This window comes from Bactrocera dorsalis, chromosome 2 (assembly GCF_023373825.1).
Source record: "Bactrocera dorsalis isolate Fly_Bdor chromosome 2, ASM2337382v1, whole genome shotgun sequence".
Lineage (NCBI taxonomy): Eukaryota > Metazoa > Arthropoda > Insecta > Diptera > Tephritidae > Bactrocera > Bactrocera dorsalis.
In genome coordinates, this window is record NC_064304.1 from 19,634,218 (window position 1) to 19,649,078 (window position 14,861).

The window sequence follows — 14,861 nt, forward strand, 5'->3', positions numbered from 1 at the left end:
CGATAATTAACTTAAATATTTAAAGCGTAAATAGCGCGTTTGAATTTTTCAAATTACTTAATTATTTTTAATATTTTTTTTATTTTTTTTTTTAATTTTCTTTTTTATTTTTGTTTTTTGTTTCAGCTTTGATTTACGCGTTTCGCTTTAGCCTTGACAGTCACCAGCTATTAGAGCGCGTAGAAAAAAACCTCACAAATAAGTTCAACAAAGCAGCCAACAGCTGTTGATTTTGCCAAAAAGTTTTTGCAGTACTAAGAAGAGAGCAACAACAATGGAGCCGGTTATAAACAAAGCTTTTGTCAATGCAGGTCAGAAGCCTGGTGTGGAAATCTGGCGAATTGAGGTGAGTAAATGCATGAACACATTGGAAACATAGATAATCTAGGATAAATAATATAAATGAAAAAGAAAATAGAAATAAATGAAAATTTCAAGAGCCCATAGAGCGAAGCGGTGTTACTTGGGAAAGTTGAGCGGCATCAGTTCTTGCACAAGCTTTTTGTACGCTTTCAATTCAAGATCGTAGTAGCATGTACCTGTATCGGTGCGAAATTTGGTATAGATTACTGCTCATTGCAAGAGTATGAACACTTTATTAAATATTTGGAGTGTGTAGTATGTCTTTAGTTTTAAATTGGAAGGCAAACAAGCTTTGATTATACCTGTACTGTTGGCTGCCAGCAGATTACGGCTTCAAGTCCTTATCCAAGAGAAGCCGCTACTACGGAGCCACGACTCTTGGATAAGGACGACATTGACTCTTCCGAGGCAAAGAAAAAAATCGCTGTATGCCGCTTTCGCGTGCTGAAGATTAATATGTAGAACCTTCATCCTCCAAATTTTTCGACAGAAGTGTGATTTCCGTACTATCAATACTTTCGACACAGTCCTCCGCATATAACCGCTCGTCAGTCGACGATCTGCTCCCAGCGCTCGCTGTGTCTTCATTTGGGCCTCAGTTCCCCTCTCTTCTGTCGCTCTTGAAGACTGCGTTACATTTAATTTAGTATCGGTAGGGAAGATCTTAAGCACCAGCTTCTCGGAGCTAAAACTGATGGCAATCTTTGAGTCCATGAGAGGGCCGAAGGACTCCTTGTTCTGGAAAACTAGCACCTGTCGATGTGGATCATCGGCAGTCCGTCAAGATCTCCTCTATTTCCTCAGAGGTGAAGGGGTCGGAAGGCCTATATGTAATTAATTTGAATACTATTTCTGCGGAAATATGAGAGAGTGGGTTAGAGATCTTTGGAGAGTTTAAAATATGACTTTTATCTCGACTCTAGCAAATTTTATCACCGAATCAGTTTTAGGTTCGACATATAATACTAGTGAGAAAAAAGTTTTTACTGTGTAAAACAGTCTCAGAAGAGGACGAATCTCTATCTCTAAGAACTATAATATAAAGTACAATATATAGGTAGTATATGGAGTATAAGCAGTGTGTACAGAACACCAGTATTTCCAACGCCTTGTAACTTACCCATTTTAAATTTTCATATGCTCCATTTTCACCACACTGGATTAATAAAATGCTCAAATTCTTTGTCAAGTGGTGCGTCTGCCGCTATATACCGCGTTGGAGCTCAACTAAATCCCAACTAATTCTCAATTGACTACTTATACACATACTATAAGGACATGTGTGTGTGTGGGTGTAGTAGCCTTTAATCTGAACGCCGCCATCAAACTGTCTACTACTCCTATTCCAGCTAAATGCTCAACATTCGTGCATTTGCATGTGTGTGTGCATGCTCATGCAGCTAAATGCAGCTTATGGCGACTGAATAGGCGGTCACAGGACAGGAATTCACAAGCTCATTCGCTGGTATTAAGCTGTGGTCATCAATGTCATGTCGTAACACCCAAACAACCGTTGTGACCATACAAATGGCTGGTTAACCGTGTTTGTGTGTGGGTGTGTGAGTATTTGTGAGGGTGTGTGGCGGGTGTGCAGAAAAACATTTCAATGCATTTCCATGTGCACTCATTAATATTCCTGCTTGTGTGTGTGTGTGTAAAAGATAAAAAAAAAACACAAAAATGCTCGCCAGCGCTTGGCACTCACATGCTTTCAAATGTATGCTTGTCTCTATGTATATGTATGTGTGTTTGTGTGCCGCAAACAAATAGTCGAGCAAACAAAGAAATGCTTTTACTATAGGAATCCGCTTTATATAATATTACACAAATGCCATTTTAAATAAAAAGCAACGATCTGTCTACCGAGGGAAAGGGGGGATTAGAACGACTGTGCGGATAATACTCAGAATGACTGTCGTGTACATATTTGATCCAGGCCGTTGCTTTGTTTCCTCAACATTTTTGTAATGACATTGAAAACTGCATTTGAGTGTGGACTCAGGACTACTAATTTGTACGCATAAATGTAGATACATAATAATACACACATACCCACATATACATAAAATATTCACTGTCTATAAAAGACCGACGTTTATGTAACAGCAGGTTATTCTGCAGTTTTCATTTACCATATGACAGCATGACGGCAATATTCAGCATCAGCAAGCCGATGATTATGCACCCACATAACCTTTTTACCAGCAATATGCCTTCGTGACACTATAAATCAGCTGATAATACTTTTGTGATACAAACATATGTACACACATATATGAGTTCAGATGCTGTGAATACTGGAGTTATGGCTGGAATGCGGTTTCTACTTCCCCTATGCATCACATGGTTACCATTTGACTAAGTTACAGTTATTTGCAACGGGTTTCGACTTCCATGTACGTAAGTTTTGAGAGTTCTTACCGATAACAGTCTACATTTCCTTCGAACTTAGATTCTTCTTCGCGTTCGCGATGATCATTTTAAACTCCAGAATCATTTAGACCATAAGGTACATTTCTTGTTCTTTCTATATTCAAAAAAGAGAAAAAGTAGGGTTTAAAAATCATGCTTCGCCAGTCAAGAATCAAATACAAATATGCGTATAGTCGATTTCATCTATCGTATATTTTACTTTTATAGAACCCACCAATAAAACCCGACAATCTTGTTCTTAAACTTGTTTTGGTTGGTAATACTATAAAGATTATACACCTTGTCTCAAAATATACTCCGTCCATTACAGTGACTTACCCCATCTCTTTTTATCACATATGTCTCTCATCCACAAATCGATTCAGGATAATTCCTAAAATCTTCAGATCAATCAAACATTTAAAGTTAACGGTTATCGTCAGTTCTTTGGGTTCTTTCACAATTATTTCTTAACTCCTCCACAAGGGGATTAAACAGAATTGCAAACAACGTCTCAAATGGCCCATCTGTTTAGTCCAAATTTCGATGACTCGTTCAAGCAGTTGGACTGGTAGCTAGCGAATGACATGCGTGATGTTTTGCTTCAAGGCCTGAATCGATGCGGGATTGTTCGCATAGAATTTAGACTTTACATATCCCCACAGGAAAAATTCTAACGGTGTGATATCACATGATCTTGATGATCAATCGATGGACCCAAAACGTAAAACTATCTGCACATCGAAGTGTTCTCTTAATATAGCCATTGATTGATGTGATATGTGGGAAGTGGCGCCGTCTTGTTGAAACAATATGTCGGCCAGATCACGAGCTTCAATTTCAGGCATCAAATAGTCATTTATCATGGCGCGATTACGGTTGCCAAGCCACACCAAACTGTTGTTTTCTGTGACTGAAAAGGCAGTTCTTGAATCTCTTCAGGCCAGCCATTTGCTTGACTACATGGTATCTTCTTGGAATTTTTTAAGAGTCCACAAAGCGAAGCGATGTCACTTGGGAAGGTCGAGCGGCTTCAGTTCTTGCACAAGCTGTATTTTGTACGCTTTCAATTTAAGATCTCGACGTAAAATGCGCCAAGTCGTTCCATACGTCAGTCCGAGTTGCTGCGAACGGCGCCGAATCGACTCTCCACGGTCTTCGTGTACACTCTCAGCTGTAGCTGCTATATTCTCTTCACTGCGTGCTGGATGTGGTTTAATCGGACGAATATTATCCAATAATGTATGCTTCCTATCAAGATGGATGGTGTTACGAATATTACGCTGAGTAGGCCGATTATGTTGACCATTAGTTGAGCGAAACACATTCGTTACAGAACGTGAATTTTCAACATAGTTTCTTTCATTGGTGATAGTTAAGGTTTTCGCAATATTCGTAGCAAAGATTTTCACCACTTTCCTAGTTTTCACAGTTCAAGGCTCCTGAAAGGTTGAAAAAACGGCTGGGAGCTTAGTATTGTATGTTATTTTGAATTATTCAACTGTTTTTCAAAAGAAAATTGTCTTAGATATTTTTTTGCTCAGAATATGTACTTTGTTCGCTATGAAATTTGAACTCGTTGTCCAACAAGCACTGTCACCCATTTAAGCGACTTGGGTAGGGCGCTAAAGTATGTACATATATATGTATGAGTATACACGATGTCACTTGTTGCTTTCAGTACACATATAAGGAAGTATATGTAGTTGTAGAAAGGATATCTTCACTGCGGCAGCTATATATGCACTCAGTAGATGATTTACGCTCCGTTGCAGCTCTTTGGCTCGAGTAAGCTGATGACGAATGTTGGACGACTTGACAGCGCACCCACAATATACGCATACCCACACATATTATTATTATTATTTTTAAAAAGTATATGTACATATGTTTGGATATATGTGCGCATATCTACTTTTGTACTTTTATTTTCATTCCTATAATATTAATCATGTTTTTCTTGGTTCGACTTAAAACTTAATTATACTCCTGCGGCCGTGATAACTTATGACCAACAACAACAACCGCATGTTTGTGTGAGTACATATATATGTATGCATGCATATATGTAAATATAAATTTATAAATGCAAGTGAACTCGACAGATAGTCGTATTTATGCGCTACTTACACTTGAGTCCAGCGCGCTCTCATCTGGTTTCGCACATATTTGCATTTTATATCCTGCCACCATGCGAATGCGCGCACCGGGGAAATCGTAAATACGCTTGAACGCTTAATGCGTTATGTGCGCGCTGACGCCACTGCCCCCGCCACCGCCAACGCGAGTGCTAGTGCCAGTGCGACCGTCAGTGCCAATGCGGATTCGCCATGAGTGGTAATAAAATTATCTGTTAATAACTGCCGTTGCCCTTTGGTTACTCTGTGGGATGGCAGAAGCTGAAAGGACGGTCATTCGAACGCTTGATTACCTTGACTACTTGTATTTTTCCAGCTACTTATTTACTTATTACACGTTTTACATGTGTACATATGTACTTGCGCGTGTCCTGCATTTTATAGGACATAGGGTAATTGCAAAGGATGCAAAGGACGTGATTCCCAATTAATGATCGTAAGATTTAACACTTTAATACAATTCGGTAATGAGGACTCGCGATTTTCGTACTATTTTCGAAGGAGTATACTGCAATTTTTACGTGTATAAATATGTAATTGGTTCAAGAAAGCTCTTTAAACGTGAACTTTGAAAATATTATCATATTAGTATGATTTATAGCTAATAAAAAGTGTTCCCTTTATGTTAAGTTGCTTATATCCACGCCGTTTCTTCTTTTTAAGAGTAAGGGTATACGCTTGGTTATCATTTGGTCGATGAAAGCTTGTTTGAAAGCTTTAAAAGGTTTATTATCAATTAAGAAATACCCTGCAATGACATCTCGACCTTTTCTGGTATGTTATAGAAAGACTTACAAATATTGGTGTTTGATGAAAGCGCTTGCGAAAGCTTTTTAGAGCTTCCCTATACTAAATGTACTTTCAAATCAAGTAAGTCCATGGAATATTGGAATTGAAGGCAACAAATATTCACGGAGGAAATATTTTTTGTGGAGTTTTTGACTGAAAGCGTAACACTGTTAACCTGCGAAAGCTCTTGTGAAAGTTTTCGAAGCTTTGTTACTGTTAAAGATGAAGCACGCGGTTGTAAATAGTCATATTATAGACCAACATCTTTGAAAAGCTTTTAGATTTGACATTTAGCCGCTTTCGACGCCCCATTTTTTTCACTATCTTCGCGCGCTGCTCTCTAATGGAAAAAATTACATGTAAAAGCAACAACAAAGATTTTCCAAATATGCGGAGATCACTTTAATGTGATATAACTGCTATCCTGCTTTGTTTGTCATCAGTTTTACTCCTGTGAATGGTTCAAATGACAAACGCAAATACCAATTTCATTTTATTCCTTGATTTAAAATACCTAAGTCTTAAAATAGATTATAATCCGGATCTTTTTCAAGTTGTTGCTCAGCACAACGCCACTACGGTCATTTCTTTGTCAAATTTCAAATGTTCAAATTTTTTTTGTATACTTTTTGTATAGTTTCGAATAGCTACACTCCAACGCTTAGCGAATAGAAGAGAGCTAATAACTTATAAAGTTATTATATCTGAACATTTCCATTAAATTAAAAAAATTTTGAGAAAAGAAATTAGAATTTTAGATTATTTTGTTTTAAAATTTTTACTCTCAATTTTTATGAATATTTATTTTTTAATAAATTCAACTTTTTTTGATTTTTCGTGTTTAAGAAATTTCGCATTCTTCAAAATGGACAATAAATCAGCGAGAACATTGTGTGCGGTCTATTTAAAAATACCGTACCATTGTATTGAAAAATCGTCAAACATAAAAAGCACACAAAGAAGTATATATTATATATTTGTACGTACGGCCATATGTTTAGATACACATATATACTTATAAATTTCAATGTGCATGTTGAAAATTTCAACTGCAACATACCTAATGAGCGTGAAATGGCTGTTGAGAATTCGAGCCTTTTCAGAAGCAAAATGTAATTTGTATGTCTATAAGCAGAATATATGTATATATACAAATATATATAAACAGAGGCACGTATATTGTAGATGCATGTTTGTTGTATATATGTATACATCTACGAAAATTGCAACAAAATCGGCACTTTTCTATACTATATACATACATACATATATCGATCCATGGGTTAATGAGTAAATATGTAGCAGTATCAAAGTGTTGCCGCTTGTCCAAACAAATATTTCATGACACACTTGCAATATTGCTATAAAAATCTATACATAAACACGAGGAACACGAACATATGTATGTATATATTATATAGGAAAATATGTAGACATTTTTAATTGATTTTCCCAGAAAATTATATTTTTCTGTTGTAAATTTTTTATGCATTTTTTAGCCAACTTCAAAGGCATATTTTGAGTTGACGTCAATGCATTTCATTGAACTACCTTGTTTATGTCAGGTATAAAGAACAACATTGTTTATGATTTTTAGCTTTATTTTTTAGCTTTATTTAATTTGTAATTATAAAGTCATTGTCTTCAAGTTACGTAGAGTGGAGAAGAAACAGCTCCAATCGCGAATACGTGTAGTAAAGGTTTTCGAAGCATTTTAAATATAAATATTTGTATTGAAAGTATAAATGTTTTTTGGTTCCAAATAAAAAAAAAGGAAGTTTGACAAGCAAATTCAGGAAGATCGAAAAAGCAGTACTTCTCTAGACGCCACAGCGAGGCAAAATTTACTGAAAGCATTGATGGAGAGAGAGAAAAGCAGGTAACTTTGTAAACATCTATACAACAAAATACAAAAGAGTTAGCTGTGAAAATATACAAATTTGGCCGGAATAACTTTTAAAAATCGTGACTGATATGGCACCTTGCGACTTCTTCCTTTTCGGCCCATCATAAAAAGAAAGCGTTATGCAGACGTAGAGGTCATTCAAAAGTCTTGCACCGGCATACTGGCGACCATACCAACCAACGAGCTAAAACACTCGTTCCATATGCTTTTGAACCGTGCAAAAAGCTGTATTGAATCAGAAGGAGACTATTTTGAATCAAAGAGTATTATTTATCAACATTTTTTTTGAAAACTTAGAATTTGACTTTTGGTTCCCATAATAAATCTAAAATATTAGTCTTAGTAAGTAACAGAAATTACCATGCAGGTTGGGGTGTTTTTCTGAAGGATGTTCCGAAGTTAAACGAGGTTACAGACAAGGTGACTCTGTTTCGTGTGACTTCTTCAATCTACTCTTGGAGAAAATAATTCGAGCTGCAGAACTAAATAGACAAGGTACCATCTTCTATAAGAGTGTATAGCCTCGAAACCCAGAATAAATCTTACCAACATGGGGCTACTTCGGACTGAGTAGGCAATTGAGAAGTAAAGTCCTCTCTCGACGAACAAAAACCAAACTCTGTAAATCACTCATAGTCGTGCTATATGGTGCAGAAGAATGGACGACGAGAAAGGTTTTGCGGAAGATTTATGGTCTCCTGTGCGTTGGCCACGGCGAATATCGCATTCGATGGAACGATGAGGTGTATGAGATATACAATGACATTGACATGGTTCAGCGAATTAAAAGAAAGTGGCGATGCTGGCTAGGTCAATGGACGAAGACGCTTCAGCTTTGATAGTATTCGACATAATACCCGCCGGGGGAAGCAGAGGAAGAGAAAGTCCTCCACTCTGTTGGAGAATGACTTGGCTTTACTTGGAATCTCCAATAAAGAAGAAATTCTGAAGTTATGGATAAAACTTCAATAAAACTGTAGACACCATTTTCATCGGATTTATCAGCTTGTAAATTTTTCTTGCTTCAGACAGTGATGAGCCTCATAAAATGGCCAATGATTTGAAAATTATCGTCTATTTCTTCAATTATAGAAATTTTATTCGCTGAAAATAGCACAAAGTGCTTATCGAAAAGAAAAAAATTGGAAAAGTTTTCACTTTTCTTCAGCAAAAATGGGTGTGTAACTTCGATAAAATGGATGTTAACAACCCAAATCGATACTATGTTAAAGTTATTGTCAGTTGACTTTCAGATGTCCTTAGTAAGCTATTGTTGCCACATATTATCGGTTGATCTGGCATCCCATCGGGTTTTGATTTTCTTTACCATACTTCTACTCAGATCGTCATATAGACAATGTATGGGTCTCCCAATGTTGATTACGTTTCGTTTCTTGACAATCTGGTCCACTGGCCTTAGATATCTTTGTGGCCAGTAGAAGTGAAGCTGCTTGCTTCTGGCAACACTTTCCACTGCTGCCCTGCTTTACTTCTGCTAGATATGTGATACGAGGTTACTGCCTTGATTGCTGCTTGGCTGTCTACGTAGATGTTGAATCTGGAATTACCTGCAGGTGCAGGTCCACGGCTTTCGCAATAGCAAAGAACTCAGCTTGAAATATGCTGCATGCCTAATTCTGGATGCTATAATACCATCTGTTTCTATGTTGACTTTGAACCTTCTCTCCCAGTTGAGAAGTGGGATCATGTAATCGGTGTTTACCAAGCCGCCAATATCCACCGAGCTATGCTCGAAAGTTCTATATGTAAATTCTCCCGCAGCCAGTTGTCGCCTCGCCGTTTTTGCTGCATAGTTTTCAGCGAAGAGGTCCATAGGTGGTAAGTTTAGTGCCAGTTCAAGAGCCGCGTTTGGAGTTTTTCTTAAAGCTCTCGTTATGCTTGTCCACCAACTACTGCACTGTAAAAAAGATTTCTACTCTTACTTAGAGGTCGAAAGGCACAGCAGGATCAAAACCTAATGAATGGTTACTATTCAGAATACCGTCCACTTTTTGATCTAACTTTTTTCAGTAGAATAATTTTTTTTTTAATTATTACCATTTTCCGAGGCCTCAGCACTCGTCTGAAATACAGAAAAATTAGTTTAACTTTAAGCTTAACGATTTTTAAATGAATTTCGTTTTCATATGAAATGCTTTAAAATTCTTTCAGTAAAAAAAAACCCACACACAGATCCATATGTAAGTATGTACGAACTCGATGCTAAAGAAACCTGCAAAAATCCCGTTTTACATGCGACGTACAAGAGTTTACTTGTGTAAGAGTTTACATTCACACACATATACTTGCATTTAAATGCACATTAACGATGCGTACTTTTCATATGCGAATTTAATAAGTGACAGCCAACAATTAACCACACTTAATGACCCTGTTGGGCAATAAAGCGCAAAACGAAGAAGACGAAGAAGTGCAAGCAGCATGCAACGTCCACGTATAGCAGTGCAAAAGCAGGACTTGCACGCGAATCTACAACATGCAACAAGCTGCTTGCAACAGTTACAGCAGTGTGTTGTTGTTGTTGCTGCTTATGCAGCGCTATGACAAGTCAGTGGCGGATAAGTCATTTGCAAGGATAACTACCTATCGCCCATACATTCCCACACACTCACTGCATATACATACATATGTATGTGGATACGTGTGTATGTGGTTTGTACTTGCAGCTTATAAGCAAGTAAATAGCCGGGCTCCTTAATTAAAAACGCGAATATTAACTCAATGCGCAGTGCAGTTGTTGCAACTTCGTGGCCGGCAACCAAGTGCGTGTATAATTGCGTAAATAACGGTGATTTTCAGACATTCGCGGTATACTCGTATGTATGTAGGTGTGCTCGAGTAATATGCTTGCAAACAAAAATTATCACAAAATTAAATAAAAGAAGTAAATTGCAATTGTTGCACGTTGCATAGTGGCATTCGCTTTTTTATTGTATTGGATGCTTTTTATTGACTTTCTTTGCTTGTTATTGAATTTTTGTTGCATTTTATTGATTTTTTGCATTTTATTTATTATTTAATATCATATTTGTAGGTGTCAATTTTTGAGCTCATTTGACAGAAAAATGTTTTAATGAATTAACTGATTTAACTGCACTGATATGGAAATAATTACATTAATAGCGAGTGTGAGCACACTCGTGGGGTTTATGTTAGGGTGTGGGTGGATTAAGTACTACTTAATAGTATAAAATGTTTTTAAAGTCGAACGTGCCGTTGTTTTCTTTTGTGGAGTTATCGAAAAATCGATTGCTTAAAAAGTTCTTTGACTGTGATCTCGTAGAGGAAGCGCTTTTATTTATTTTTGCATATACTTGTTTATATGCATGTATGTATGTATATAGTGGTTGAAGTTCATTCTTGAAGTAGTGTGTGAAAAATTAATTCAATTCGATATGCTTGCAAAGAATCTGTGGACAAAGGCCAATGCTTTTGTTGATACTTATATCGACTCGCGCTTAAAGTTTGGCGGACAAAATGGGTGCTTAAAAACGAAAGAATGAACATTGTTATCACCTAATAATTAATAAAAAAAAGTTATTCATTTTTTTTATAACAATATTCAAATTACATTTGGGGGATGATATTCAAGTTTATTCTCAAAATCTCTAAAATACTGCTGGAAACAAAATTATATAAAAAGTCATTGAAAAAATATTAAAATAAGAATGGACGTTAACTTCAATTGGACCGAAGCTATAGTAGCCTTCAAAAATACAAAATATTCCCTACCAGAACTTGATTTCGATCGGTCAGTTTGTATGGCAGCTATAAGTCATGGTGATCTGATCTGAAGACTTTCTTCAGAGATTACACCATTGTGTTTGACAATAATCCATGTTAAATTTCGAGAAGATATTTCGTCGAATGAAAAAGTTTGTATGGCAGCTATATGCTATAGTACTCCGATATCGCTAATTCAGACAAATGAGCAAAGGATCTGTGCAAAATTTCAGAGTAATGTCTCAAAAGCTGAGGGATTATTTCGCGTATATATCGACGGACCTGGCTAATATACTCAGCTCTTCATGCTTATCATATATATAAACTTGCTAAGGTCTCTGGGGTTAGGATCTTTTTGGTTTTACAAACTTCTTGGCAATTTTAGTATACCATATTAAGGGTATAAAGAATGAAATTTACAGTTCTGAACCACCCTTTACACGCTACTCACATTTTCACAAATGCCTATAATTGCGCAATACATTACTTTTAATTTTTATTGAATGAGAAAAATCAGCAACAACAAAAAAAACACAAAAACAAAAAATAAATAAAAAGCAAAATCAAGCAGTTGAAATGAAATAAAATTTAAATGGTGAAGCAAAAACCGAATTATCCGCCTTTGGCAGCGGATGTGGAGCAAGTGAAGTCGCTCGGCAGCTTCCTTCCTTCCTCACTCACTCACATCATCACTTGGCAGCTGGCTGGCATGCTCGCGCAAGAACATGAAAAACTGTTGGCGTGTCAGCTCGGACAATGGTGTCCACCAGCAGTTGCAAGTGTTGTTTTTAATTAAACAAACAACCAGCTTTAAGCGCAAATTTCGTTTATTTTTCATGTGAAATTTAAATGCGGAAGCCACACGGATTGCAGTGGCAGAATGCATGTTGCAACAACGTCGTACACATTTGTTGCAATCACAGTCATATAATATGTTGTTTGCGATAATAAGCGCCGGACGTTTGTAGCTATATGTTTGTATGTATGTGCGAGTCTGTGAATTCTTGTTGAGCAGAGTGAAATTATTGTGAAATCGGCACAAAGCTCACTGAACTTATTGATTTCCAAATTGAATGCATTCAATTAGGGACTGATGTGGTGGCTTTAAGTTTACGCTAAATAGCAAATTAAATTTTTACTCATACTTAAGATTTTAGCTAGAGAGTTGGTTTTGGCGAATTTTCGAAAATCTTTTGTTGGAAGATGAAGGCCAAATTCTAGAGGAAAATTGAGCTGTTGTTACCTTCTTTTTTTATGTTATTTTGCATGAACTTTTAGCATCTTTTATTTTATCTAAAAATTTTTTCATCTCTCAGCGATGTTTCAATCGTAATACTGAAAGAAATTAGTCACGAGAGCCATCGTGCTGTCATCAGAGAATTTTTCCATTTTTTTTATTAATATACTCAGAATGCATACATCTCCTTAAGCCCAAAAGAGCATCATTGCTTAGTACTTTATTGTTCACATTTAGTTGCCTCGCGTGGTTCTTTCTATACTCCAAGTTTGAACATTGCTTTTGGAGTACAAGTCTTGAGTAGATTGTGGTATTATGAGCTTTAAGTGAAACGTTTTGATGTTATGATTTCCTTTCTTTTCGTTCAGCAAACTTTAATACTACAATATTTAATTCAATATTTTAATACTATACATTAAATTGTTTTGTATTAAATTTACATTTTTCATTTGTGAAATACTTCATTTTTTCTCTTCACTGCCAAACGCCGTTAAATGATATCGTTTACATTTGCTTTTGCATAGATTATGTTATTATCCAATTGTATACTTTAATTTGGGCTTTAAATCATATATTTTCCTACCTCCGGCATTTGGGCTTAAACTGAGTAAAAATGTTCAGTATTTTTTGTTTTTTGGATACATTAAAGCTTTAAAGTTTTTATTAAATTATTAGCAATTTAAATTAAATAAATTCTACAGTGGATTACAGTTTTGTTGTTTGTACATATAATATATACAATATTTATTATTATTGCATCACTCGCATACATATTGATGTATCATGATGCGGCATTAAGTTCTTAGAATGACACTTGTATCTAAAATAGAAAACGGTAAAGGGATTTAGAGTTCTTGTTCATGAAGTTTTGTATCTAAAATAGGGCATATTAAGTTTGACACGATATTTGTAACACTCAAAAGGAAACTTCGGAGACCATATACGGTATTTATATAAGTCATGAATTATATAATTGTTCGTCTTTGAGATAGCGATCTGAAAGTTTGCGATATCGCACAACTATAGCATATAGCAGTTTTTTGTTTGATAAGGGATCTTCGCGACATTTGGCATGCATTTTTATCCAAGGCATCACCACAAACAAAATTCAAATAAGTGATTTACATTGGGTAACTATGACATATAGCTACCCTAGAAATTAACCGATCAAACTCAAGTCCTTGTATGGACAATTTTTTTATTTGACAAGATTTCGTTAAAAAATTTTGCTTGTATTATCATTCAAATTGGCCTCACAATTTTTGAATATACTCTTCAGATCAGACCACTATGGCATATAGCTGCCATACGAATTGACCGGTCTGAATGAAGATTAAGCTTCTTTATATCCATTTTTGGAATAAAAATTGCACCTGTGAAGGGTATTATAGCTTCGAAGTAGCCGAAGTAAACGATTTTCTTGTTATTGCTTAAGAATTGGCCTCCTTACATTTAACTCGTTCGCCCTTCAGCAGTCAATGGCAAACCTTTAAACTTATTTCAGTCCGGAAAATAGATTTAAAAATATCTACATCTGTAGTAAAATTAAAATGCAAACCAGAAATAGAAGCACTAATGAAATATCTTATATAAAATCGGTATTACAGTGCTTGCTCGAAAATATGAATTAATTAAAACTATGACAGTTCCCATTTGGGAAATGTTCACTTTTACGAATACCCAAAAAGTATAAGTTAATATATTTTTAAACATTTAAATACACATTTTATTGTTGGTTAGTATACATATTCATTTTTACTCAAGAGATATGTTAGGAAATATAGATATGAGAAAACTGTTTTTTTTAATAATTCAAATACAGCTTTCTCCCTTAGCGGCCACAGTACATTTAAATCATTTTATCGACGTCTTTATGAGTAGCCCACTGTACCGATTTTTTGAAAGTTTCAACTTCTTCATTTGGTTTGACTTTCTCCGGTGCCTCTGAAAGATGCTGATTCGTAATCTTGTTCAATATCGTCACTAGCATCACGAGCATCTAGAACTAGCTAAATAGCTGCAGTACACCTTTATGATTTTATGGCATTTTGACTGAACGAGGGGAGTAACGTTTGGTGATACTATAAATATTGCGAAATCTTCCCATCTTCTACTGGCAGTTCAGCAAGTTGACAATTATATAAACAATTAGATAAAATATAAGATAATTTGCAAGTTTTTCTCCCTTTTTACCTTAAAAACACCAAATCTTGGTTTGAACAAATCTTAAAGGTACCTGCATCTGCAGAATCGGATTATCATTCTTTGAAAA

The 14,861-nt window shown here is 35.8% G+C and overlaps 1 protein-coding gene and 1 long non-coding RNA gene across 4 annotated transcripts in view; both read left to right on the forward strand.

Moving 5' to 3' along the window:
* The window catches only part of LOC125776188 (uncharacterized), a 205,569-nt gene that overhangs the window by 163,406 nt on the left and 27,302 nt on the right, over positions 1 to 14,861 (forward strand). The gene's annotated exons all lie outside the window — the stretch shown is intronic.
* Positions 1 to 14,861, forward strand: part of LOC105229886 (gelsolin) — a 38,794-nt gene that overhangs the window by 9,389 nt on the left and 14,544 nt on the right. For all 3 annotated transcript variants that reach the window (XM_049447104.1, XM_049447106.1, XM_049447105.1), the window contains exon 2: positions 127 to 346. In XM_049447104.1, the coding sequence (XP_049303061.1) occupies positions 275 to 346 (72 nt within the window). In that variant the 5' untranslated portion in view covers positions 127 to 274. The remainder of the gene's footprint in view (positions 1 to 126; positions 347 to 14,861) is intronic.